The sequence below is a fragment of the Macaca mulatta genome, chromosome X (genome assembly GCF_049350105.2).
Source record: "Macaca mulatta isolate MMU2019108-1 chromosome X, T2T-MMU8v2.0, whole genome shotgun sequence".
Classification (NCBI taxonomy): Eukaryota; Metazoa; Chordata; class Mammalia; order Primates; family Cercopithecidae; genus Macaca; species Macaca mulatta.
This window is the reverse complement of record NC_133426.1, coordinates 113,410,944-113,437,142: the sequence shown is the minus strand read 5'-3', so window position 1 is coordinate 113,437,142 and position 26,199 is coordinate 113,410,944. Positions and strand designations below refer to the sequence as shown.

The following is a 26,199-nucleotide window of genomic DNA, read 5'->3' as shown; positions in this document are numbered from 1 at the left end:
TTTATCTAACAGGCTATTTAATTATTATAGTTTCATTAATCCAACATTATTTTTCATTTTAACTCATTATATGTCAAAACACTTACGGTTTTACAAACTAGGAAATGAAGAAATAAACGTAAATTGTTATAATCACACAAAAGTAAGTTCTCATGTGAGAATAAAAATTTCTCCAGAACACAACTGTAAATTCATTTGCTACATCTCATATTTACTAAGTTCTTTATTCTGTAGCAATGAAAAGGAAGAAAATCTGTTCAAATGCTAAGAAGTATCTTAATTTATATTAAGAATTATCTTAATTTTTCCTTTATTTCAAAAACTACAAACATATGAATATTAATGGCTAAAGTTGTTGATATAGAAATATTAAAGAAACCTCTAAAATATGTCAAGCCAGTAGATCTCATGTTACGTGTTCTTACAGCAATAAAATAAATTTAGAAAAAAATAAAGAAACCTCTAATTCTAAATTCATGGCCACTGAAAATCTGAGAGTCAGATCTAATGCTTTCTAGCTATACAAAATCCAGGAAATTACTTAACCCCTCGGGATGTTTGCTTTCTCACCTGAAAATTTATAACAACATCAACTCTTCTGAGAGCACAAAATGAGATAATATCTATAAGCATCTGGTACACAGTAAACACACAATATTACTTCCCCTTAGTTCTTCACTTTTCTTATGGAAAAAAAACAGTCATACTACCAAAGAATTTTGGTATTATTCCAGAAGACTCTTAGCCATGCTCTTCTTCATAGGCCTGAAGCCCCCCTAATACTCACCATTAATTTAATGATTTTTTCCGTCACTCTTGGTCAAAAGATAAAAATAAATTGTGACTCTTGTCAACTATTATACTAGAATAAATCTCACCAAGATCCGTATATAGGTTTCTTAGAAGGATACATTTCACATTATCACAAGAAATAGAATATGTGTGCTTGGCAAAGTTTCTGTGAGAAATCTTTATCCAAAATTCTTGTTAGCTTGTTGTTTAAAGTGGTCACAAACAAACAAAAAGGAAGCTGGCAATAAAACCCACCTAAATTGAGGCAATAGGATTATCACCAGAAGTCATCACTGCCAATTACTTATGCCCTAAAAGAAGTTATATCAGAGTTTATAGCCCACTCACTTTGGAAGTCCATGCCTTGGTTTGGCCAAAGCTCTCTTTCTGTTTCATCCCCCATAAATTGGGGTGAGGTTTGGTTCTATTCAGATATATTTTTAAAATTTAATCTCACAAGCCTAGGGTGGAATCTAACAAAGCAGAGGTGTATAATACTGTTTTGTATAGAGAATAAAGGGGCAACAGAACAGCCCTATATACAATGTCTAGGTCTCTTGGTGTTCCACAATGTCTATCTTATTGCTGGTTTAAAAAAGTAGTAATAATAATAGATGTAGGCCAGGTGCGGTGGCTCACGCCTGTAATCCCAGCACTTTGGGAGGCCGAGGTGGGCAGATCATCTGAGGTCGAGTTTGAGACCAGCCCAAAGTGGTGAAATCCCGTCTCTACTGAAAATATAAAAATTAGCTAGGCATGGTGGTGTGCTCTAGCAGTTCCAGGAACTCAGGAGGCTGAGGCAAGAGAATCATTTGAACCTGGGAGGCGGAGGTTGCAGTGAGCCAAGATCGTGCCACTGCACTCTAGCCTGGGCGACAGAGTGAGACTCCATCTCAAAAAATTAAAAAAAAAAAAAATATATATATATGTGTATATATATATGTAGTAAATATTGGGAGTTTCTTAAATGTTGGCCAAGCATTTAACACAGGTAGCAATTAGTGTTTATTCATGTAATCATTTGGAAAATAATAAAATGTCATACCCTATCTAAAATAGCTTTATATTCTAAATTTAAATAAGGAAATATTCACTGAAACTATTGAAAAGTATTATACTTTTTTCCTTATCATAATAGATCTGAAGACTAGACTGTTATATGTAATATGTAATAGGACAAACTTAAAATAATTTCAAATAAATAAAACTAGTGGAAAAAGTACTTTTATGTCTGAATGAATCCAGGGAAGAAAGTCAATGCCAAAGTAAGCCAAAGTAAAATATTGACCAGCCAGTATAAATAACACCACCAACTTAATATTAACTTAATATTCAACTGGAATCATACTTACAATTGTCATTATGTAATTACATAGTCCACCAACCATCTACCAATTAATGCTATATAAGTCTTCAATGTCTTTAACGGGGTCTACATAATCAATTTCCAAATGTATACAAAGGGAATTGACTGCCTATGTTTTAGTCTCACTGAAATTTAAGGATTTTTTAATGTGTGGAATTTTTACAATGAGAATTGATAAGAGGACCTGTTTTCTGAAAAACTGGTTTCAATCCCAAGTTAATTCTGAATAGACAACCAACGGGTGGTTAATGTCTCTAATACCAAATACAATATTAATATAGAAAAGATTTAAACATGCTGTCAGACTGCTTGAATTTGCCAACCGAATGTCACGCTACTTCTGTAAGTCAGTTTACTCTATTTTTTTTAAAGTTAATTCTCCTACTTCCAAACATAGAATAAAAATATTAAAAATTGCTTACTTGGGTAAATATTTTCAAAGATTTCTGGTTGCGATGTTGAAAACAGTTCCACTATAAATGGTTGCTCTGAAGTACCATCAGCAATGTGAATCCAGCGATATGACCAAAAATCTTCACGGTTTTCTATATGGATAGAATATTAAAATAAATGAAGGTAACTGTTATATACATATGAACACAAAATTATTCACTGAAATACTTTTTATGATTTTCAATTTTGAAAGATTACCTTTCTTTTTTGACCGCTGGACCCTTCCTACAAAAACTAAAAGGCCAATAACATCACAGATGCAATTTTCTGGCATATCATCCAGTTCTGACCTAAAAAAGTAAAATCACTAAATTAATATTTTATTTTTAAACAGTGAAAAAGCATTCTACAATTATTATTTTGAAAATGTATATCTACATAATTGCTATAGCCTAATTCTGGGTACATTTTGAGCACATTATAATGCATTGTTTTTCAGTAACCAAGACTGAAGATTAATATTTAAGACATTTTGCAAGAAACTATTTTACCTTGTGGTAAATCGGTGATTTAACTTTGGCAGTCTCCATTCTGGTTTCACCTGCTTTTCTGGAATGATAATTATGTTTGTTGGGGGATCTCGAAGATTCAGGCAGATTTCTGAAAAACAAATATATTACTTTAATATGCTATTTAATACACACCAAAGAATATACATGTATATATATTAAACAGCAAAATAGTAGACTGAACATTTTGAACTCACCACTAAACTCAAGAACTAGATTATTATCAATGTTCTTCTACCTCCATTATCACATCCCCTTATCTCTCCACCACAGTTTAAAAAGTTTAACCACACTTTGAGAACTTTGTGTTCTATCATTTCTTTAACATAAAAAGGGTTTTATCACTTGCGTGTTTTTGCCCGGACAAAATGCTATTTGGCTTTGTTTTTGAACTTTATATGAGTGAAATTATATTTGGTATTTTATGACTACTTTTTTCACTCAGCATTATATTAATAAAATTCATAGCAGTTTTCTTGTCATTTCCACAGCTGAATAATGTTCCAGTGTGTTAATATACTACAATTTATTAACTAAAATTTATTTATCCATTATTGTGTTAATGGACATCTGGATTATTTCCAGGTTTTTACTATTATACATAGGGTTGTTAAAAAATTTTTGTATATGCCTCCCTGTGCACACAGGCAAGTATTTTTCTAAGGTATTATATGTAGGTGTAGAAATGCTGGATTATATGATATGTAAATGTTCAGCTTTATAGCATAATCCCTAATCATTTTAAGTAATGAGCCTATTTGTGTTTCTACCAGCAATGTGTAAAAATTCCCACTGATACACATCCTCTCCAAACCTTGGTATTGTCAGCTTTCTTTCTCTTTCTTTTCTTTCTTTCTTTTTTCTTTCTTTTCTTTCTCTCTCTCTCTCTCTTTCTTTCTTTCTTTCTTTCTTTCTTTCTTTCTTTCTTTCTTTCTTTCTTTCCTTCTTTCTTTCTTTTCTTTTTCTTTCTTTCTCTGGCTCCTTCCTTCCTTCCTTCTCTCTTTCTCTTTCTCTTTCTTTTCCTTCCTTCCTTCCTTCCTTCCTTCCTTCTTTCCTTCCTTCCATCTCTCTCTTTCTCTCTCCTTCCTTCCCTTCCTTCCTTCCTTCCTTCCTTCCTTCCTTCCTTCCTTCCCTCCCTCCCTCCTTTATTCCATCCCTCCTCTCCTCCCCTCTCCTCCCTTCCCCTCCCCTTTTCTTTCTTTTTTTCTTGCTTGCTTGCTTGCTTGCTTGCTTGCTTTCTTGCTTTCTTGCTTTCCTTTCTTTCCTTCTTTCTTTTTTTTTTCTTATTTGACAGGGTCTTACTCTGTTGCCCAGGCTGGAGTGTAGTGGCACAATCATACAATCATGGCTCACTGCAGCCTTGAACTCCTGAGCTCAAGCAATCCTCCTGCCTTAGCCTCCTGAGTAGCTAGAATCATCATGTCCAGCTAATTTTTTAAAAAAAATTTTGGTAGAGATGGAGGGGTTCATTATGTTGCCCAGGCTGATCTTGAACTCCTGGCCTCAAGGCATCCTCCAGAATCAGTCTCCCAGAGCACTTGGGTCTCAGGTGTGAGCCACTGCACATGGTCAAATTTAGTACTTTTGGTCAATCTAGTGATAGATCACAATTTGTTGTGATCCTATTTTGTACTTCCCTTATTACTAATCATATTGAACAACATTTCATGTACTTACGGTTCATATATGCATTCTCTTCTGTGAAATGCCTTGGTCTTTTGCCCATTGTTCTACTGAATTGTTGAATTGTCTTTTAAAAATTTATTTGCAAGAGTTGTTTATATGTTGGATATTAATTCTTCATTGATTATGTAGTGGCAAATACAATCTTTACCCAGTTTATTTATCTCTACTTATTTATTTAAGGCTTTCTTAATGTCTTCCAATAATGTGTCATAATCATCTTCACACAGGTCTTACACATCTTCTCTTATATTTATTTCTAGACATCTTATAGTTATTGTTGACAATGTCAATGATGTTTTCAAATCACAATTTCTAACTCTTTATTATCGGAGTATATAAAATCAGTTGACTTCTTTTGTAGCTTTGCCAATATTTCATTATTTTTAAAAACTATTATTTTAGGTTCAGGGGCATATGTGCGGGTTTATTATATAGTTAAACTCATGTCACAGGGGTTTGGTGTACAGATTATTTTGTCACCCAGGTACTAAGCCTAGTACTCGATAGTTATTTTTTCTGATCCTCTCCCTCCTCCCACCCTCCACTTTCAAGTAGGACACAGTGTGTGCTGTTCCCCTCTTTGTGTTATCATTTAGCTCCCACTTGTAAGTGAGAACATGTGGTATTTGGTTTTCTGTTCCTGCATTAGTTTGGTAAGGATAATAAATTCTATTATTTTTAATACTTTGTGTTACTTTAGTTTTCTCTGTAGAAAATTTAATTTGCGAGTAATAAGAATCTTGTGTTTTTCTTTAAAACCTTTATACTTTTAATTCATTTTGTCTTCTCACACTGGCTAGGACAGCCAGTACAACATTAAATAGAAATAGTAATAGTAGGAGACATCCATTTTCCCCATTTTATAAAGGAATGTATCTAACTTTTCCTCATTAAGAATTGTGTTTGCCGTTTGGTTTTGATTTTGTAAATACCCATTATTAGGTTTTTTTTTTTTAATTTTTTTTTATAGTATTGCTCTGTCGCCCAGGCTGGAATGCAGTGGTAAAATCATGGCTCATTGAAGCCTCAATCCTGGGCTCAAGCAATCCTCTCTCCTCAGCCTCCTGAGTAGCCAGGACTACAGGTGCATGCCACCACACCTGGCTAATTTTTTATTTTTATTTGTAGAGACAGGGTCTCACTATGTTGCACAGGCTGGTCTCAAACTCCTGGCTTCAAGTGATCTTCCTGCCTTGGCCTCCCAAAGTGCTGGAATTACAGGCATGAGCCACCATGCTCAGCGTCCTTACTTAGTTTAAGGAAGGTTGCTTCTCTTGCTATTTTCTTTTTTGAATTAATGAATGATTGTAAAATTTTAACAAAAGTTTTTTGTGTATCTATTACAATGCTCATTATCTAATTTGTAAAAGTAGTGGGTGACACAGATTTTTATATGTAAAACCAATTTTGCATTGCTGAGGAAAAATGCAACCTAGTCACAGTATGTGAACTTAATTTTTTTAACACTTGATGCAGTTTGCCAATATTCCATTCAGAATATCTCTATATATGTTTATATGTTAGTGGCTGAAGCTGACATATAATTTTTCTCCTTCATACTATTTTTGTTTGGTTTTGATTATCACGGTTATATTGGCAGCAAAAAATGAGTTTGAGAATATACTTTCTAGTCTAGTCTCTGGAATATGTCTAGAATGATATATTCCCTAAATGTTTGGTAGAATTTCTCTATAATATGATGTGTGCCTGGTATTTTCTTTGTGGGAAAATTTTAAACCTCTGATTCAATTCCTTTAATAGTTATAAAGCTATTTGGGCTTTTCTCTTCTTGGTTAGTTACATTTTTCTAAGAACTTTCTGTGTAGCAAACAAAGCTTAAACCAGGATAAAGATATTTGATTTCTATTTCTGCCTATTACTAGTCATGTGAAAGGAAATATTCACTTTACCTTTATAAGTTTCAGTCTATTCATATATAAGCAAGCAAAGTTTGTATTATGTAATATTACCTTGCATCATAGTTTGCATATTCCAAAGTACTTTCATTGTCATAGTATCACTTAATTATATTCAAGGTCCCTTCCAGCTCTAAAATGCTAGGGTTCCTAATTAAAGAAATAGCCCCTGCCCGCCAAAATAAAAAATGCTTGTTGCTATCATCCAATCAATATGCATTGTGTAATACAGTCTGAAAATTTCAAGATTTTAAAGAGTGTATTATTTGTGTATGCCAGCTACATACTATTTTGTAAAAGGTATACAGAATAATACACAAAACGTCAATATACAAAGCCATACATATCCAGCAAATAATATATTCTTTGTTTTGCAATAGAATTTCCATCTTTATAGATTTCCATTTATTCAGTCTTTTAAAAAAATTACATTGGCCAGGTGCAGTGGCTTATGCCTATATTACCAGCACTTTGGGAGACCGAGGCAGGTGCATCACTTGAGGTCAGGAGTTCAAGACCTGTCTGGCCAATATGGCAAAACCCTGTCTTTACTAAAAATACACAAATTAGCCTGGCATGGTGGTGGGCGCCTGTAATCCCAGATACTTGGGCAGGAGAATTACTTGAACCCAGGAGGTGGAGGTTGCAGTGAGCGGAGATTGTGCCATGGCACTCCAGCCTGGGTGACATAGTGAGACTCTGTCTCAAAAAACAAAAACAAAAACAAAAACAAAAAACCACATCTTAGTTCTTCTAACTTGGAACTATGTGTGGGAAATATGAAAAATAAACCAAGATAAATGATCTCAGTAGTTTTCTTCCAACATGAACACCTAGAAGACAGTGACGGTACCACCTTTAGTGACCAACTCTCCTCCCACTATATACTGTTTCTCATTTATAATGCTCAGAACATTTAAACTACACTGGTATTTTTCCTAACCTCTGCTTAACACTTTTCCCATGCAACACATTCTCCTACTTTACTGTCCATTCTTTCTTCAATTACATTTTTATTCATTTCCTTATCCTTTTTGTCTATTACATTTTGAATGTCGTTTAAGTCATTAGCCTTTCGTTTTACTATAATTTGTTTATCTTACATAGCTATCACCCCATTAGACTAATTTTTAAGGGTAGAACTGTATATTACTTACTTTTGCTTCTCCTGTGCCTAACATGATTTACAGAACTGCTTTTTTTTTCTCTTTAAAAGATAATTAATCACCTCCCGGCCAGGCGTGGTGGCTCACACGTGTAATCCTAGCATTTTGAGAGGCCGAGGTAGGTAGATCACTTGAGGTCAGGAGTTCAAGTTCAGTCTGGCCAACATGGTGAAACCCCATCTCTACCAAAAATACAAAAACTAGCTGGGCTTGATGGCGTGTGCCTGTAATCCCAGCTACCTGAGAGGCTGAGGCAGGAGAATCGCTGGAACTCAGGAGGTGGAGGTTGCAGTGAGCCGAGATTGTGCCACTGCACTCCAGCCTGGGTGACAAAGTGAGACTCTGTCTCAAAACAAACAAACAAACAAACAAAAAACAATAAAAAAGATAGTCACCTTTCTACTCTGTTTCTATGGGATCAGCTTTGCAGATTCCACTTATGAGTTAGATCTTATAGTATTTGTCTTTCTGAGCGTGGCTTTTTTTTTTTTTTTTTTTTGAGATGACAGTCTCGCTCTGTCACCCAGGCTAGAGTGCAGTGGCGCGATCTTGGCTCACTGCAAACTCCGCCTCCCGGGTTCACGCCATTCTCCTGCCTCAGCCTCCTGAGTAGCTGGGACTACAGGTGCCCGCCACCATGCCTGGCTTATTTTTTGTATTTTTTGTAGAGATGGGGTTTCACCGTGTTAGCCAGGATGGTCTCGATCTCCTGACCTTGTGATCTGCCTGCCTCGACCTCCCAAAGTTCTGGGATTATAGGCGTGAGCCACTGCGCCCAGTCTATGCCTGGCTTATTTCAATTAGCATAATGTTCTCCAAGAATCTAAAAAAATCAATCTCATAGAAACAGAGAGTAGAAAGATGGTTACCAGAGGCTGGGGAGCAAGTGGGGAGGGATAGGGAAAAGCGAGATGTTGATCACAGGGTACAAAATTTCAGTCAGACTGCAGGAATGTCTTAGGGATCTATCGCATTGGATAGTGACTACAGTTAATAATAATGTATTATATATTTCAAAATTGCTAATAGATTTTTAATGTTCTCACCACAAAACAGTGATAATTTGGTAAGGTGATGGATATGTTGATTGAGTCTTTCTACAATGTATATACACAGATCAAAACATCACACTACACCCCCTAAATATATTTAATTATTATTTGTCAATTAAAAATAAAGAAAATGCTAGGATAAAAAGATCATTAGTTAGTTTCATGCAGGTAATTTTTAAAGATCGTAAAGCTGTAGTTCCCAACCTTGACTGTACCTTTGGGATCAGCTGAGGAGATTTAAACCCAGAGCAATGCCATGGTCCCATTCTCAGAGTAATTAAATCAGAATCTCTGAGGATGGGGACCAGTGGCTCTTTAAAGCTCCCCAAGTGATTCCAATATACAGCCAGAGTTGTAATCTACTTATACATGTAGGCTAGGCAAACTACAGGCTGCAGATGGCTGCAAGCTTTTGTAAATAAATATTTATTGGAATATTGCCATATCCATTCCTTTACATACATATGGCTGCCTTCAGTCTACAAAGGCAGAGCTGAGAAGCTGAAACAGAGACCAAATGGCCTGCAAAGCCTAAAATATTTACTACTTGGCGCTTTACAGAAATAGTCTATTGCTTCCTAAAAAAAGAGGGCAAAAGTCCTGTTACTTATCAAAAATATAAGGGAGAAAATAGAGACTGCTGCTAACATTAATAAGAAGTAAAACTGTTTTAAAGACCAAAAGGTACATTTTAAATATATTATCACCAAGGCTAACATTAATTAGAAGTAAAACTGTTTTAAAGACCAAAAGGTACATTTTAAATATATTATCACCAAGGCTATCGTTAAAAAAATAATTTCTGTATCTGCAATCACTTACTTGAAAGCATAGTTTCTCATACCTTAGAGAGTTTCCATTATGAAAATCTGGTCCTATAATTCTATATAGCAGAGGTAGCATGCTGTAAATCAGCGTCCTCTTGCCAACTTTAATTGTGTTTTCTTTTATTTTTTATTTTTATTTATTTATTAAAAAATTTTTTTTATTATTGTTATACTTTAAGTTCTAGGGTACATGTGCATAACGTGCAGGTTTGTTACATATGTATACTTGTGCCATGTTGCTGTGCTGCACCCATCAACTCGTCAGCACCCATCAACTCGTCATTTACATCAGGTATAACTCCTGATGCGATCCCTCCCCCCTCCAAACTATACTACAAGGCTACAGTAACCAAAACAGCATGGTACTGGTACCAAAACAGAGATATAGACCAATGGAGCAGAACAGAGTCCTCAGAAATAATACCACACATCTACAGCCATCTGATCTTTGACAAACCTGAGAGAAACAAGAAATGGGGAAAGGATTCCCTATTTAATAAATGGTGCTGGGAAAATTGGCTAGCCATAAGTAGAAAGCTGAAACTGGATCCTTTCCTTACTCCTTATATTGTGTTTTCTTAGTAAGTCACAATATCTCTCTCAGTTTAGTTCCTCACCTTTCTATAGCAAAAATTAATGAGGTAATAGACTATGTGTACCAGACTACCTAGGTAATAACTTCTTCATCTAGCAAGATCTGACCAATGTCTGCAAGATGCTTAAGATTTTAATAAATAATCATATAAGGTTTTTGCAAATAAACGCAAGTTTAAGAAAACAATTAACAACTGCTACCTTTACCTGAATATTCTCTAAGTAATTAAGCTTAATGGATTAGCTGGGGAATTCAGAATACACAGAAACTCAGGTTCAGAATAAAGGTATTATAAACCAAAAACAATATTTAATCTACAATTCTTCCAAATGAAAGTGAAAAAAATCACAGTCATATCTAAAAACAATTATTTAATACATTAATTTTAATGGTCCAAAAATATTTGTGATGTCAATATATCAATACTAGTTAGGAAAAGCCCTTTCAAGATTGCAGCAATTGGCAAAATTTGAATACTGACTATAGGTTAGATATTAGTATTGTATCAATTTTAAATTTCCTGATTTTGGTAATTATACTCAGATTATGTAATAGAATGCACTTGTTATTAGAAAATACATGCTGAAATACTAGTGAAGTGTTTAGGCTTAAAGGGATATGTATGATGACTGCCACTTTCTCTTACTGGATCACAAGGAATATGTATACATGTGTATGTATACGTGTGTATGTGTGTGTGTGTGTAAAGATATGTATATGTATGAAAAGAGATATATAATGATAAGGCAAAGGTAAATGTTGGTAATTGTTGAATATGGATAAAGGGTATATGGGAGTTCTCTATACCATTCTTTCAACTGTTACGTAAGTCTGAAATTATTTCAAAAAGTTAACAGAAGTCCTTTTTAGATAGCACCTCCTAGTAACTGCAAAATATATTCAACATTAACTTAATATTTTATGATCAAAATTAAAATAAAACAAAATAAGTACAACCCAAGTGGAGCTCATTCTTCAATCAACAATAAATATCTCAGATAATTTCTCTTAATAAATGAAATAATAAATAGGTATATTTATTAGGTTATGTGATTGCTTGAAAATTTTATGGACAAAGAAATGTAAAGGTTTCATAGGTTCTAACAGCTTCAGTAATTTTTATGATCTTTTTTCCTAATACGGTACGTTGCCAATTTATATAAACAAAACAGTGATAAGACAACAAATTCATTGAATACTTAACCCATTGTAGAAATTAGTTTGATCTGTGGATCCACGGGGACAGGCTGTATTCTGAATGGATAACTCTTTTTAACAGAATAGTCTTGAAGCAGAAGAACTAAACCAACCCGCAAACTTTTATACCACTCAGGACACAGGGCATTCCACATAATCACTGACACTGTGCCTGAACTGTCAGCAACTTCCAAAAAGGTCTAGAAAGAAAATGATTAAAGCACATACATATTTGTCACTTTTATCTATACAGATAATACATAACATATTATTTGTGATCATTTAGAGTGATGAAAAAAACATTTAAATTTTAATTGTTTATTAATAATGATTCAGTTGTCAATTCTGTTAATATTGATAATCTAAAGAGAGTGCCACCAGACCAATGGAAGTACTAAATATACTACTAACTTACTGTGAGACTGTAAACTCTGAGGGCACAGGCCAAACCTTATTTATATTTGATTCTTCCATAATATTTAGCATGGTGCCTTACACAGAGTGATCCCACAATACATTTGACAAATGAATGAGACAAATCACATATTAGAAGTTTTACATGAAAATTTTGACATCATTCTTGGTTATCTGAACTGTTGGACAGCCTTGATATTTATATTTGAGAACTTTAGATAGACATATAATTGAGTGGGCACGATGCCATCAATGCCCTGGTTACATTAATTTATTTATAGCAATATCTGAGACTGGAACATAAGACATGGAAATCATTTCTGAGATACTACTTGAGAAATTATGCTAGCAGAAGGGGGAATGTTAAAACAAGTATGCATTCTTGCTGACTCTGAGTATAGTTAAAATAGAGAAATCTATTGAGGTAGAAAGTATATGATGGAGTATTTCTCAGTATTAAAATACAGTGACAGACAACTTCAGTTCTGCCTAAACGGCAGTCTGTAAAGTGTTTTCTAATTCTTAATTTCTTCTTAAATAATGATGTTATATTCTCAGACCCTTTCTCTAAATGATGAATATACATTTTGGATAATTCATTCCTTTATTCATTAAACATTTACTGAATCCATATTCCAGACATTATGTTAGACCCTGGAATGAAGAGATGAATCAAACACTGCCCCTAATAATAATAGCTAAAATATATATATATAGGACTTTCTATGTGCCTGGAACATAGGTAAATCCTTTACTTATATTAACTAATTCAATCCTCACATCAACCCTGTAAGGTAAGTACAATTAGTATCCCTATTTTACAGATGAGTAAACTGAGGCTTTAAAAGAATAAATAATTTTCCCTACATTATAAAGGTAAGAAGTGGTAAACAGAGCTGAAACTTGAATTCAGTTCATATGACTACAGGGCATGCACTCTTAAGCACTATTAGATACTTCTTCCCTACAGTCAGGGAGGTCACAGTAGAGTAAGATTAGCAAACAGGTATGTGTAACTGGGTTATGCACGCTCGGATAGACCTATGTAAGGGCATACAGTGGGGTCCTGAGTAGCATGTAGTTGATTCTCCCAGTGACTAGGCATATGGGTATACATGGAAAGACTTAAATCAGAGGTAAGCACTGAACTGAATCTTAAAGATGGCTTTGCCAATCTGACGAGAATTGAGAGGAAGAGGATTCTAGGCAGAAGAAACAACATGCGCAGAGGTATGAAAGGTAGAAAACAATTGGCTACCGTTAGAAAATTCCAGGTAGGGCAGTTTGGTTAGTATGAGGCATAGAGAGCTCAGGAAGAGATGAGACTGGAGAGGCAAGCAAGGACGAAATGATGGAGACACAAGGAGGTAGGAAGGCAACAAACAAGGGAGGAAAGTATTGCAACAATGAGAAGGCAAAAAACTATCAGGGAATTACTGAATAATTTATGATATAATGTGCTAAAAATATATAACTGTAAAATATGAATGAAGAATTTTTAGTGATATGAGAAAATATTTAAGAAAATGTTAAATAATACAAAATTGTATGCACAATACGGTACTCATTTTGTAAGATAATTTAATGTGATATATGACAGTCACATGAAATATATAATATATACACATATGCACATATATGTGATATATATGATTAAATAGAATATAATAGATATGTGTATGTATATATATGATATGCTTATATATGTGTATATATGTGATTTACACACACACAAGAAAGAGAATAAAACACATCATGTTAACAGTGGCTCTCTCTGAGTGGTAAGATCTTCAAACAGCTTTCTACATTTTCCACATTCCCTACAATAAGCATGTATAACTTTTATAATAAAAGTTAAATGAAACATCTAAAATAGTTCTTGATATCATAGGAAAATACAATATAATATTAAGTAAGACAAATATAGAACACAAACATATCAAGAAAGTAGAGCTCATGAGCATTATACGGCACAGAGAGTAAAGACAATAAAGAAGTATCACACAGATTTGACAATTAGAGTTACTAGTGAACGATAAGCTAAGGAAAAAAGCCAAGATAATTGTGTTGAGAAATGGGAGGCAAGACAGTAAAAACATCTAGTGTAGACTACTTCTTCAAGAAGCTTACCTGAAGAGAAAGATAGGGAATAGAAGAGTAATAAGGCCAAGGGAGACTATTTTCTTTTCTTTTTTAAATGGGAGACTAGAGTATGTTTATATGTTGGTGCAGAAAGTATAGGTGAGAAGAAAAAGTTGAAGGAAAATAAAAAGGTGGGAAGGAGACCACCTGGATCAGGGAAATAAAGGGCACCAATACAGAAATAATTTCTTTTTGCACAATAAACTATGCAGAAAAATACTTTATAGTATACATTTATGTACAATTAAAAATTATTATATTGAATTTATGAAATGTTATTTAAATGAGCAGGTTATCATACTATGGAGTTAGGTGTGTAAGTTATAATTTATAACTTTAAATTAGCATATGATATCTTATTACTTGTACCTGATATGGTTCAATCATCTTTTTATCAGGTTTTCCATAGTATCGCAGTTTTGATTTATGTAAGATCCTCACAAGCAATGCAGGAAAATTTCTTCTGTTAGTCCAGGTCATTTCAAGGTGAGAAAGGGAAATTATTTTGGTATCTAGAATATAAAAAAGAGGAAAGAAATCCTGTTTAACATGTAATGGTAACTTCAAAGATCTATTTTAATGGTTAAAAATAATAGGTTGATCATACCTAAAGTGACTCCTTCTTGCCAGCTAAACCTTGCCAGCTAAGTCTATATACCTCTCCCACATAAACTAAATTTGATCCCTAATATTAACAGCTGAAATATATATAGGGCTTACTATGTGCCTGGAACATAGGTAAACACCTATATTAACCAACACATTGTTCCACCTAGAATGCCCTCCATGTTACCAAACCATTTAATAACTTTCTGGAAAACCTGGATCTAAATTCACCTCTCTGAAGATATTTTGTGAAAAAAAAAAAACAAAAAAAACAAAAAACTCAATGTCATGGAATATGTTTCCCATTATTAAGCACTTATATATTTAATATATAGAAATGGGCCAGGTGTAGTGGCTAATGCCTATAATCTCAGCACTTCAGGAGGCCGAGACCAGCAGCTTGCTTGAGCCCAGGAGTTCGAGACCAGCCTGAGCAACATGGCGAAATCCCCCATGTCTCTCCAAAAAGAGAAAAATTTGCTGGGCATGGTGGCATGCCTAAAGCTCTAGCTACTCAAGAGGCTGAAGTGGGAGGATCACCTGAGCCCAGGCAGCTGAGCTCACTGCAGCCAGGCTGCAGTGAACCATGATCATACCACTGCATTCCAGCCTGAGCAATTGAGAACCCATCTCAAAATAATAATAATAATAATAATAATAATAATTGTTTTATTACACATTTTTGTATTGCCTTCATCTCAGTTTCATATGTATAAATTCTATCTCCCCCAAACATGACAGACATGGCCCTGTATCAGAACCTTTGCAATTGCTGTCTTCCCTTTAGATATCCAAGTGTCTTTCTCTCTCCTCTCTTCAAGCTTTGCTCAAATATCACCTTCTCAGTGATATTATCCCTAACCATCCTATTAAAAACTGACTGTTTTACTTATCCTCCATTCCACTTTATTTTTCTACATTGCACTTACTATCTTCTCATATGCCATACAATTTACTTAGAAACGTTTTTATCTGCAAGCTTGCTGGCAAGTTCAAAAACTGCTTAAAAGCTATTCATCATCTTAAAGAATTAATTTGTCATACTGATGTATTCTTCCTTGGATTAAGAGAGGTTCCATCTGCAGTTGTCTCCACATTTTTCTCTCTCACAGCCCACAGTCCCAACTATTAAGACCTGAATTTGCATTAGTACCAGTATTTCTTTTGCTAAGGCTCCCTTCATTTCTAGCTTTGTTTACATAATGTTTTACCTAGTCAACGTTTTTGACACAAAAATCACACTTGTAATTTCTTTTTAATAAGGGATTAAGTGGTATTATATAATTACGCCTATACTATAAAACACACACACAATTTTTAGTATTAGGATACTCTGTAATTTTCCTTCCAGATTCTCCCAATAGATTACTATCCTAGGATCACAGGTCCTAACATTTGATCTGATAGAATTGAGTGATTTCATTTTAACGTCAGATGAATCTCGGATCAGTTTTGAATTGTCTGGGATGTACGTGGAATACTCTTGATCAGTGAAGGCACATACAGCTCCTTTACTGTCTGGAATAAATTCAAGAGCTACCTAGTTGCGTAAAACCAGAGTTCTAAGAGCCTCTGTTTCTGTTATAATTAGGTCCAGAGAGTTAGCTGTAATCAGACATCTTTCTGGTTAACATTTTTCCCAGTTTGGGTTTTTAACTCACAAACTTCATAGAATACACATTTTATCTCTCAAATCTAAAAAAGAATTAGAGGTTGTTTTTAGACAATGAAGAATTTGTGTAAATTCATAGCAATAAATGTGTTCATTGTCAAAAAATGATGAAAATAAACTGGTTATTCAATATGCAATAGAACAGTGGTTCTCAAAACGTTTTGGTCTCAGGATCCCTATACATTCTTAAAAAATATTGAAGATCTTGAATAGCTATTTTTTTTCTTTTGTTGAGATGCAGTCTCACTCTGTTGCCCAGACTGGAGTGCTGTAGTGTGATCTCGGCTCACTGCAAACTCCACCTCCCGGGTTCAAGCGATTCTCCTGCCTCAGCCTCCTGAGTAGCTGGGACTACAAGTGTGCACCACAATGCCTAGCTAACTTTTGTATTTTTTAGTAGAGACGAGGTTTCACCATATTGGCCAGGCTGGTCTCCAACTCTCGACCTCAAATGATCTGCCCACCTCAGCCTCCCAAAGTGCTGAGATTACAGGCGTGAGCCACTGTGCCCATCCTGAAGAGATTTTTACTGTACTATAAAGTAGACTAAGAATTTTTAAATGATCAATTCATTAAAAATAACAATAATAAACTAATATGTATAATTACAAATAACAGTTTTTTTTGAAAAATGACTGTATTTTCCAAAACCAAAAACAATGTAGTGAGAAGTGTGGCATTGTTTTGCATTTCTGCAAATCTTGTTAGAATCTAGCTTAATAAATGACAGGTGGATATTCATATCTTCTTTGATATTCAGTTTGCTTTTATGTCACATGTCATTTAGCCTCTGGAAAACTACACCGTACACTTGCGAGAGCATCAGAGTGAAAAAAGGTAAGTAAAGCCTTAGTATTGTGAAAATAGCTTTGACCTCATGAATCCTCTGAAAATGTCTTGGGGTACCACTAGAGGTCCCTGGACCATACTGTAAAAATCATAGCAGAAGAATAAATCTAAGGAATGTAGAAGGAATAAAAATTAAAGCAAAAAATAATGAATCGGAAAACACTATACCACAATAAAAAATAGAATTGATAAATTCAATTCTCTAGAAAAATTAATGAAAATGTAAATCTTTGGCAAGTCTAATCATGAAAAAGAAAACAAAAATGTAATACTCAGAATGTAAACAACTATACACACAAAGAAAAATTGTTAAAAGATTATTATGTATGATTTTATATCAATAAATTTGAAAAGATCAGTGAAGTGGGTAATTTCTTAGAAAAATATGAATTACCACTATTGCCATAAGAAGTAAAAGAAAACCAAACTAGGTCTTTACCCATGGAATAAAATGAAAAAAGTTTATGAATGATGGCTTCCAAAACCGGCAGCAGGTTCACATGGTTTTACAAGAAAATTCTAACAAATTTCAAAGAACAGCTCTTTCCTTGAGCTATAAATTGTCCCAAAGCCTAATAAAATATAGAAATTGTACCACTTCACTTTATAAACTTAGAATAATCCTGAAAAATTCCAACAGAAATAGTACAAGAAAGAAAACTATAAATCAAAAATCAGTTATGATGGCTAAAATCCTAAATACAATACTTATATTAGAAGCATGCACAAAGACAACTGTGCCATGATCAAGTGGAGTTCTAAATATCTTCTCTTATTCAGTAGGGGTATATTATATATTTTGAATAATTCTGGAGACTGAAACAGAGATGTAAGTTTAAATAATTTTGTTAAAGCATTAATACAAAAGCAAAAGTAAAAAAAAATAAGGTGGCATATGGTAAACATAAAGTAGAATTTCAAGAACAGGTACAAACATCATTATTCACATTAAATTTAGATAAATTAAATTGATCTCTTAAAAGAAAAATAATTGGTTTGGGTCAAAAGGCAGTCTTAGCTATATACTTTTTAAAAAAGACAACCCTAAAACGAAATGGAAATAAAGGGATGGAGAAGCATACACTAAGGCCAGTGGTTCTCTTTCTTTATTTTTTGAGACAGTGTCTCACTCTTTTGGTCCAGGCTGAAGTGCAGTGGCACAATCAAGGCTCACTGCAGTCTCAACTTCCTGGACTCAGGCTCCCCCCACGACACCCCCGCACCAAGTAGATGGGATTACAGACACAAATCACCACGCCCGGGCTAAGGTATTTTTATTAAAGACGGGTTTCACCGTGTTGCCTCGGCTGGTCTAGGCTGGTCTGGACCTAGGCTGGTCTCAGCATGGACTCTGAACTCAAGCAATCCGCTCGCCTGGATCTCCCAAAATGCTAGGATTACAGGCATGAGCCACCGCGACCCGCTTGCCAGTGGTTCTCAAAGTGTGGTCTCTGTACCAACAGCATTGTTACCAGCAGTGAACATGTTAGAAATGTAAATTCTAGGGCCCTACCTCAGACCTAATGAATCATACACTGGGAACGGTGGTCAGCAATCTGTTTTTTATCTTGTTTTATTTTTGTATTTTTACATTACTGAATTACTGTAGTCATTTTTGAAATAATTACACTTCAGCATAACGGCCTTTCTTTAGTGTTTTCCATCTTTCAAATCCATTAAAAATACGACAAAACTGATTTAAAAAATCATGTTGGAAACTAGATGTTGTGATAACTTATTGTGCATAAATTCATTTTGATTACATAATTTCATGTATTCTGTTTAGCTTTTTGGGGTCTTCTCTGCCATTTCAAGTGAGAATTTTACTGAGACGGTAATATCTTTAAACCCTTCTCTTTTATTTTCATGGCATGCAATTGGCATTTCTTTTTTGCTTCGACATTTGAAACATACTGCCTTAATAATTTCTTTAAGTTTTGGTGTATTCTTTATCTTTGCAACCTTTTCCAAATCTTTTTTTCTGCTTAAATGTTTTTTCTCTGATTTTTGTAAGTGTAATATGAACTTGTCAGTACCTGGATGCTTATTTGTCTCCAATTCCCATTGCTCATTTTTGCATTTTTGCCCCATCCATTTTTTGCAGTGTTTCTTGATATTATTTGTGAATTTGTAAAGTTAAGAATCACTTAAGTTATTTTTCTGACTGGCACTCTTGAGGTGATATGCATGCCTACTCACATTTGGGTATCATTGTCCTAATATGCTACCAAAAAGACTGTGGAAGTGGCAAACATTACTATCAGGAAAAATAGAACTCAAGGCAAAAGGGAAAAAGAGGCAAATTCCACATTGATAAAGTGTAAAACTCAACAATAATATATTAATCAGTTACGAAATTGCACACGTTATAGTAACATCTAAAGCAAAACCTTTTAGAAATATAAGGAGAAATAAATGCAGCTATCCTCATAGAGAGAAGCCAATATTCCTCTGAGAAACGGGCAAATAAAGTAGATTAAAAATAAGGATATGGAATATGTGAATTACATTTTTAAAAACCTGGTATAATAATAAACTTTAAACCTAATAAACAAGCTTTTTCTGAACTTTCAGAGATTAAAGAAGCAAAAAAGAGCCAGGCACATTTGCTCACGGCTGTAATCCCAGCACTTTGGAAAGCTGAGGTGGGTGGATCAACTGAGGTCAGGAGTTCGAGACCAGCCTGGTCAACATGGTGAAACCCCCTTCTCTACTGAAAATACAAAAATTAGCCGGGTGTGGTGGTGTGTGCCTGTAGTCCCAGCTACTCAGGTGGCTGAAGCAGGAGAATCGCTGCTGGAGAACCGGGGAGGCGAAGGTTGCAGTGAGCCAAGATCACGCCAGTGATCCAGCCTGGGCAACACAATGAGACTGCCAAAAAACAAACAAACAAACAAACAAACCAAAAAACAAACAATAACAACAAAAAAAAAAAAGAAAAGAAAAGAAAAAAGAAAAACGGAAATGCCAATTGCATGCCAAGAAAATAAAAGAGAGGGGTTTAAAGATATTACTGTCTCTGTAAAATTATCACTTGAAATTGCAGAGAAGACCCCCAAAATTGGAAAATATCAGTGAAATTTAGACTCCAAAAGGCTAAACAGAATACAGGAAGGTAATGAAAGTATATAATCAAAATGAATTGATGCACATTAAGTTATCACAACATCTAGTTTCCAACATTGTTTAAATCAGTTTTGTCATTTTTTTTAATGGATTTGAAAGATGGAAAACACTAAAGAAAAACCATTGGGCTGGAGTGTAATTATTTCAGAAATGACTACAATGATTCAATAATTCAAAAATACAAAAATAAAACAAGATAAAATAAGAAAATATAAATAACGAGTAACAATAAAATCTCTATACTTCCAAATCTGGGGGATGCAGCCTAAGCAATATCCATGGGAAATTTCAGAATTTTAAATGCTTTTGGAAGAAATAAACAAGCAAATATATGAACCAAGCATTTAACTCAAGAAAGTAGTACAAGAAAAATATGAACAAAGGAAGTATGTAAAAGAAATTAAAGATGATAGCAGAAATTAAGTAGAAAATACCTCCTCACTATAGATTTTGTTATTAGTAAAACAAAGTGTCTTAAAAGAAAGACCAACAATAAGACTGATAAACTTCTGGCAAGGCTCACCATAAGAAAAGGTGAACACACAAACATGAGGATTGTGAAAAGAGTCGTAATTGACAAGATAGGTCAAAAAACATTGATTACTACGTATAACTTTCAGATCTAGGTGAAATGAGATTTCCTAGTGAATTATCAACTCTAAAAAATGGGCTCTTGAAAAACCATTATTGGTTTAATCATTTTATCTAAAAGAAATTGAAAAAGAGGCATCCCCCCACAACCCCCAATCCTGGTCCAAGACAACAGGTTCAGATAGTTTTAGAGAGGAATTTTACTAAACCTTTAAGGAACATATAATTTCTGTAAGCACAGAAAGACGGACAAGCTTTCCAGCTCATTCTACTAGGCTAATATTAACTCCATATAAAAATTGCATTGAAAAAGTACTCTCCCTGCAAAAAACAAAAACAAAAACCAAACCTATAGACCAAATTCACTTAAATAAGCAGATGTAAAAATAATCATGACCAAGTGGGAAATCAAAAGTGGCTCAACATTAGTAAAACCATCAATTTATTTCATTCATTCCTTTATTCAACAAATACTGAATGCCTACTAGTGCCAGACATTGTTCTAGCTATAAGATACGGCCCACAGAAATGAAAAAAAAAAAAAAAAAAGAGTCGTGGATCTTATAAAAATGTAAGGGGGGAAAGAAAAACAGCTAAAGAAAATAATTTCAGAATGCTATGATTCTAGGAAGACCATTTGCAGGGTGGTATAATAAGAATAAATGGGGAAGGAAATATTTATTTAAAAAGCTCTTTTAATATGTTTTTATTTGAGTTGAAACTGGAAGGTGGGAAGAAACTTTCCAGAAAGAGGAAAAAGCAGGTGCAGGAAAAAGACTGGAGGTTTGAGGATCAAAAAGAAGGCTGGTTGCTAGAACAAAATGGTGGAGGAGAGGGGTTAGAGATTAGAGAGGTGAGTAAGGGATTCTGTAGGGCAGGAGTCAGCAAACTATACAGCCCACAAGCCAAATCCTGCCTGTTGCTTGTTTTTGTAAATGAAGTTCTATTGCAACACGGCCAGACCCATTTATTTACATACTGCTTGTGACTGCTTTCCATATACAATGGCAAAAGTGAATGGTTGTGACAGAGATCATGTCTCGGAAAGACAAAAAGATTTACTGTTTGGCTCTTTACGTAAAGTTCGCCATCCTCTGGAGTACGGCCTGCCTTCCAGACCCCAGTAGAGTTTGGGTTGCTGCCTAAATGCAGTGGGGAGCCATCTGAGAGATTTAGGCAGGAGGGTGTGGCACAGGCTAACTTCTATTTTTAAAAGCTATCTTTGAGGTCACAATATGTGCTACCTTTCAGATAGGCTACTGACCAGGAGGAGGCATGAGGGAGACTTTTGGGGTAACAAGATACAGAAATGTTCTATATCTTGAAGGAAGGGAGGTGATGGTTACACAGGTACATATATATGAAAATTTATCAAGCTGTATTTTTAAAACTTTTTTTTTTACTGTGTACAAGGTAAACTGTAATGAAAAGTTTCAAAAGCACAAACGTGTGCCATAAACAAAGTTAAGAGAAAAAGAACAGAATGCAAAAAAATAATTTGCAGTATATAGCAGACAAAATTGTAATACCCATTAGCAAAGGAATCTTATAAATTAATTAGAAAAATATCAAAAGATATATTTGAAAATAGTAAGATATGGGGAAATGGGCATTCTCATATGTATGTTGGTGAATGTAAATTAGTACAACCTTTTCAGAAGATGATCTGTCTATATCCACAAAATTTTTAAAAAAATTAAATACCTTTTAAGCCAGCAGTTTCGCCAGAGGAAGCCGTTCAACAGCAATACTTGAACATAGTAAACAAAAATATGTGTGCATTCTAATGATGCTTAGCATTGTATTTAATACTAAAACAGTAATAAGTGCCTAAAACTATAAATTACCTATTCACATGGGCATGATTATAGAAATTACAGCACACCCATGCTATGGTATATTGTATGTACAGATGTACATGAAAGATGCCTGAAGTATGTTTAGTGGAAATAGCAAATCACACAATGTGACATTGATTTCTTAAAAAAAAAAAAAAAAAAAAAAGAGAGAGAGAGATACACAACAAACTGCTGACAGTTTGAGATTTTTAGAAGAAAGGTGAAGGCACCAGGGAAGGTGAAAGAGGTCCTTCACTTCTCCCTAATATTTTATCATTAACAATTTGAAACATACAGCAAAACTGAACAAATTTTACAATGAACATCAATATGCCCACTTCCTAGATTTTATCACTAACATTTTACTATACTTGGGTGGTATATTTCTAACACAACATACTTTTAAATATACAGATTGGGTTTTATTTTGGCATACATACATTGCCTTTTGTATTATAAATATGGTTTTAATGAATGAATAGATATTATGACAAAATACATTTTACAAAGTATTAATCCCCTCAACTTTTCTTGTAGGGCACCAGTTTTTCATTTACATATTCAATTCTAAAAATTAAAGTGATCAACATTTAGAGTAGTAATGCACTAGTGCCTTATTTCACGCTTGAGATAAAATAACTCCATTTTTTTCATACCAGAAATAAATAGCTATCTTGCTTTCTAAAATTTAGTTATTTAAAACTTCCTTGCCTACACATTTCTATAACATATTTTTTCCTTACAACTGGATGTGACTATAATTGCATGGTTTTTGAGCCAGTTATCCTTTTACTTTCAAGTTTGTTGCTCTTACACGTCACAGTAAGATTATCCGTGATTTAGCATTGTGACAACAACATTGCAAAAGGGACTGAAAAGCAGTAATGTAGAAAATTACAGTCTTTCTCCTTCCAGTACTTTCTCTTATTTTGTTTTTTGCATTTTATTTCTTTCTCCATTTCAAGCGTGTTCATGCCTACGGTACTATCATTCCCCTTAATTTCATCTGTTAGAGAAAAAAAACGTATTTTAGAGCGGTTGTTGATGGCAAGCTAGTGTTTTCAAGCTAACTTCCTAATTCTGATACAGAAAAATTGAAGTTCCCAGATCAGTACTCTTTGTGGTGAGTAATAAGAAACAAGAAAATGAGAATGTCAAGCCTTCCATAAAAATCACACAGTTAAAAGGTGGTATTTACATAACTGTTACACGGCCTTTCAATCAATGTAAAGTATTAAGGCATACATCACGAAACATCCTTTTTGAATGAAGATTAAAACATGCAAACCCGCAAATTTTTACAACCTTTATGCTAACTTCAAATCTATAAGCTCTTCAACCACAACGTACTATTTCCACAACTGGATTGGGGGTAAAACTAAGATTAATTCCACCACAATCAAACATGTAACGAACGTATGAGGAATACTGACTCCCACATCAGTACATTTGCCAGACTGAATTTTAAGATGTAGTCAGACACACTTCCTGAATTGGCCACTTTTGCAATCAAACAAACAGACAAACAAACACCAACAAAAACCATGGGCTGTGCAAATTTCATTGAGCATCCCTTGGTCATTTAAGAAAATTTGTCTACCTACCACTCCTGGCTTGCAATTAACAACACAAAAGCATTTTCATTTCCTTTCCCGTTCACTCAAGCTGCTGAAAACTATTTTTTAAAACCCTCTGCCATTCTTTCCACACACTTACCGCTAAAGTTGTGTTCCTCAGGTTGCTTGTCTGTTAACCAGATATCACCATAGGGATCTTCGTTATTCCACAGCGCCAGGTAATGACTCTTCCCGCCTCTTAAAGGCCTCTCTGGTTTCTCCTGGTGCGCTCTATTTCTGAAGGGAGTTTCTAAAGAAATACTGTCTGAAGTCTCCCCACAGTGGACGTTATCTATGCACAGGATCCCCTGGCCTATCCTTTTCTCATTGTAAAGACACGAGACTCTGGAAATTCTCATTTGTATGCCAACTTTAAGAATATTTTGATATACGAGAGAGTTCAAGCTGGGGTCCAGGTAGCACTTCTCCTGGTACACCCCGTCTGAGATCGTCACATCATAGCAATAAAGGGGAGGCTTGGGCACCGTGTCCCGTGGCTCATCCTCTAACAGGTACCTTTGGACGGCCAACACAGTTACAGGCACCACCTCCGAGGGGGTGACACACTGGCGAGGTGAGTCCATAATCTGCTCAAGAACCTTTTGGATCCAGGACCTGGGCCCTTGGGCACCAGCTCTTCGGATCACCCCTCCAGGGACCCCAGCCCGATTCCTCTCAGGGTTCGGCCAATCTAGCCCTGCATGTGAGGGACCAGCCTCAGGCTGTCCTGACTCACCAGACATTGTTGGATAACTGCGTACCCGCTTCACTCCCAAAAGCTAGTTTGCCCCTTCCAAAGCGGAGAGTAATAAAACCGCGCGCTTTCGCGACGATCGCTACTCTGCCCCTGCTGACAGGCAAGGCTCCGCCCCGTAGCGAGGCTGCAAAGACTTTACGCTTGCGCCCGCCAGCTCTCCCACCCCGCCCCTCGCTCAGTGCGCTTCCGACTCGAGACACTGTTACTAGGCAGTCACACGCGCGAGTTACGTAGCAGGTCGTCGGACCCTGTGCCCGCCGGGTTGCCGTCTGGGGGAGGGATGACAGGGGACGGGGAGGGGGAATCAGTGGTTGTCATGGTTCTCAAAGAGGGAAGGGGAGGAGCGCTTGTGGCTACCCTGGAAAGGAGGATGCCTAGAGGCAAGGGAAAACAGAAAGTGGCAAGAATCAGGGTGCAGAGTCAAAGCTCAGGGTTTTAGGGGTTTGGGCTTTGGGCCAGGAACAGAAAGTAATTTAGAGTTGGTTAATATACATTAATGTAATAACATGGGTTTCCTGTAGTATGAACAAAACCAGATAATTTATGCACAGCCTCCAGGACAGGCCGTAGCACAAAAAGTCCTCAATAAACATTAGCAGCTATTGCGATTAGCATTAGCATAATTATCTGTAGTGGCTCCCTGAGTGTAGGGTGGGTGAATTAGTGTTTAAGTGCAAATGAAAATAGAAAACTAGAACCGGCTTGTAAAGGACTGCCTTTAGATTAGACTTCTTAAAATGCACGTAGTTTTAGTATAATACGTGGCCGAATATACATCTAGGGTATAGATTTCAGAAACTTCGTTTGTTTAATTCAAGGCATATATCAGGAATGAATGTAAAGTGAAAAAGCTGATAAGAATAGTAAAAATTAAGGATAAAATATTTATCAGATGTACTTAGATGTACCAATATACACAGAGGTAGTAATTGTTCTAAGAATACTTTTTAAAATGGTTATGAGCTAATTTTGTTTATATTAATTTCCTTTGACTCTCTATTTTATCATTCTTTATTCACTATTTATGAA

The 26,199-nt window shown here is 35.1% G+C and overlaps 1 protein-coding gene across 1 annotated transcript in view; it reads right to left on the bottom strand.

The window, feature by feature from the left end:
• The window catches only part of RADX (RPA1 related single stranded DNA binding protein, X-linked), a 75,511-nt gene extending 50,204 nt beyond the window's left edge, over positions 1 to 25,307 (bottom strand). The window contains exons 1-6 of the mRNA NM_001193976.1: positions 24,514 to 25,307; positions 14,485 to 14,627; positions 11,567 to 11,759; positions 3,103 to 3,211; positions 2,810 to 2,901; positions 2,581 to 2,703 (exon numbers count right to left, since the gene is read on the bottom strand). Coding sequence (NP_001180905.1) covers positions 2,581 to 2,703; positions 2,810 to 2,901; positions 3,103 to 3,211; positions 11,567 to 11,759; positions 14,485 to 14,627; positions 24,514 to 25,156 — 1,303 coding nt within the window. The 5' untranslated portion in view covers positions 25,157 to 25,307. The remainder of the gene's footprint in view (positions 1 to 2,580; positions 2,704 to 2,809; positions 2,902 to 3,102; positions 3,212 to 11,566; positions 11,760 to 14,484; positions 14,628 to 24,513) is intronic.
• Between the last annotated feature and the right edge of the window lie 892 nt (positions 25,308 to 26,199).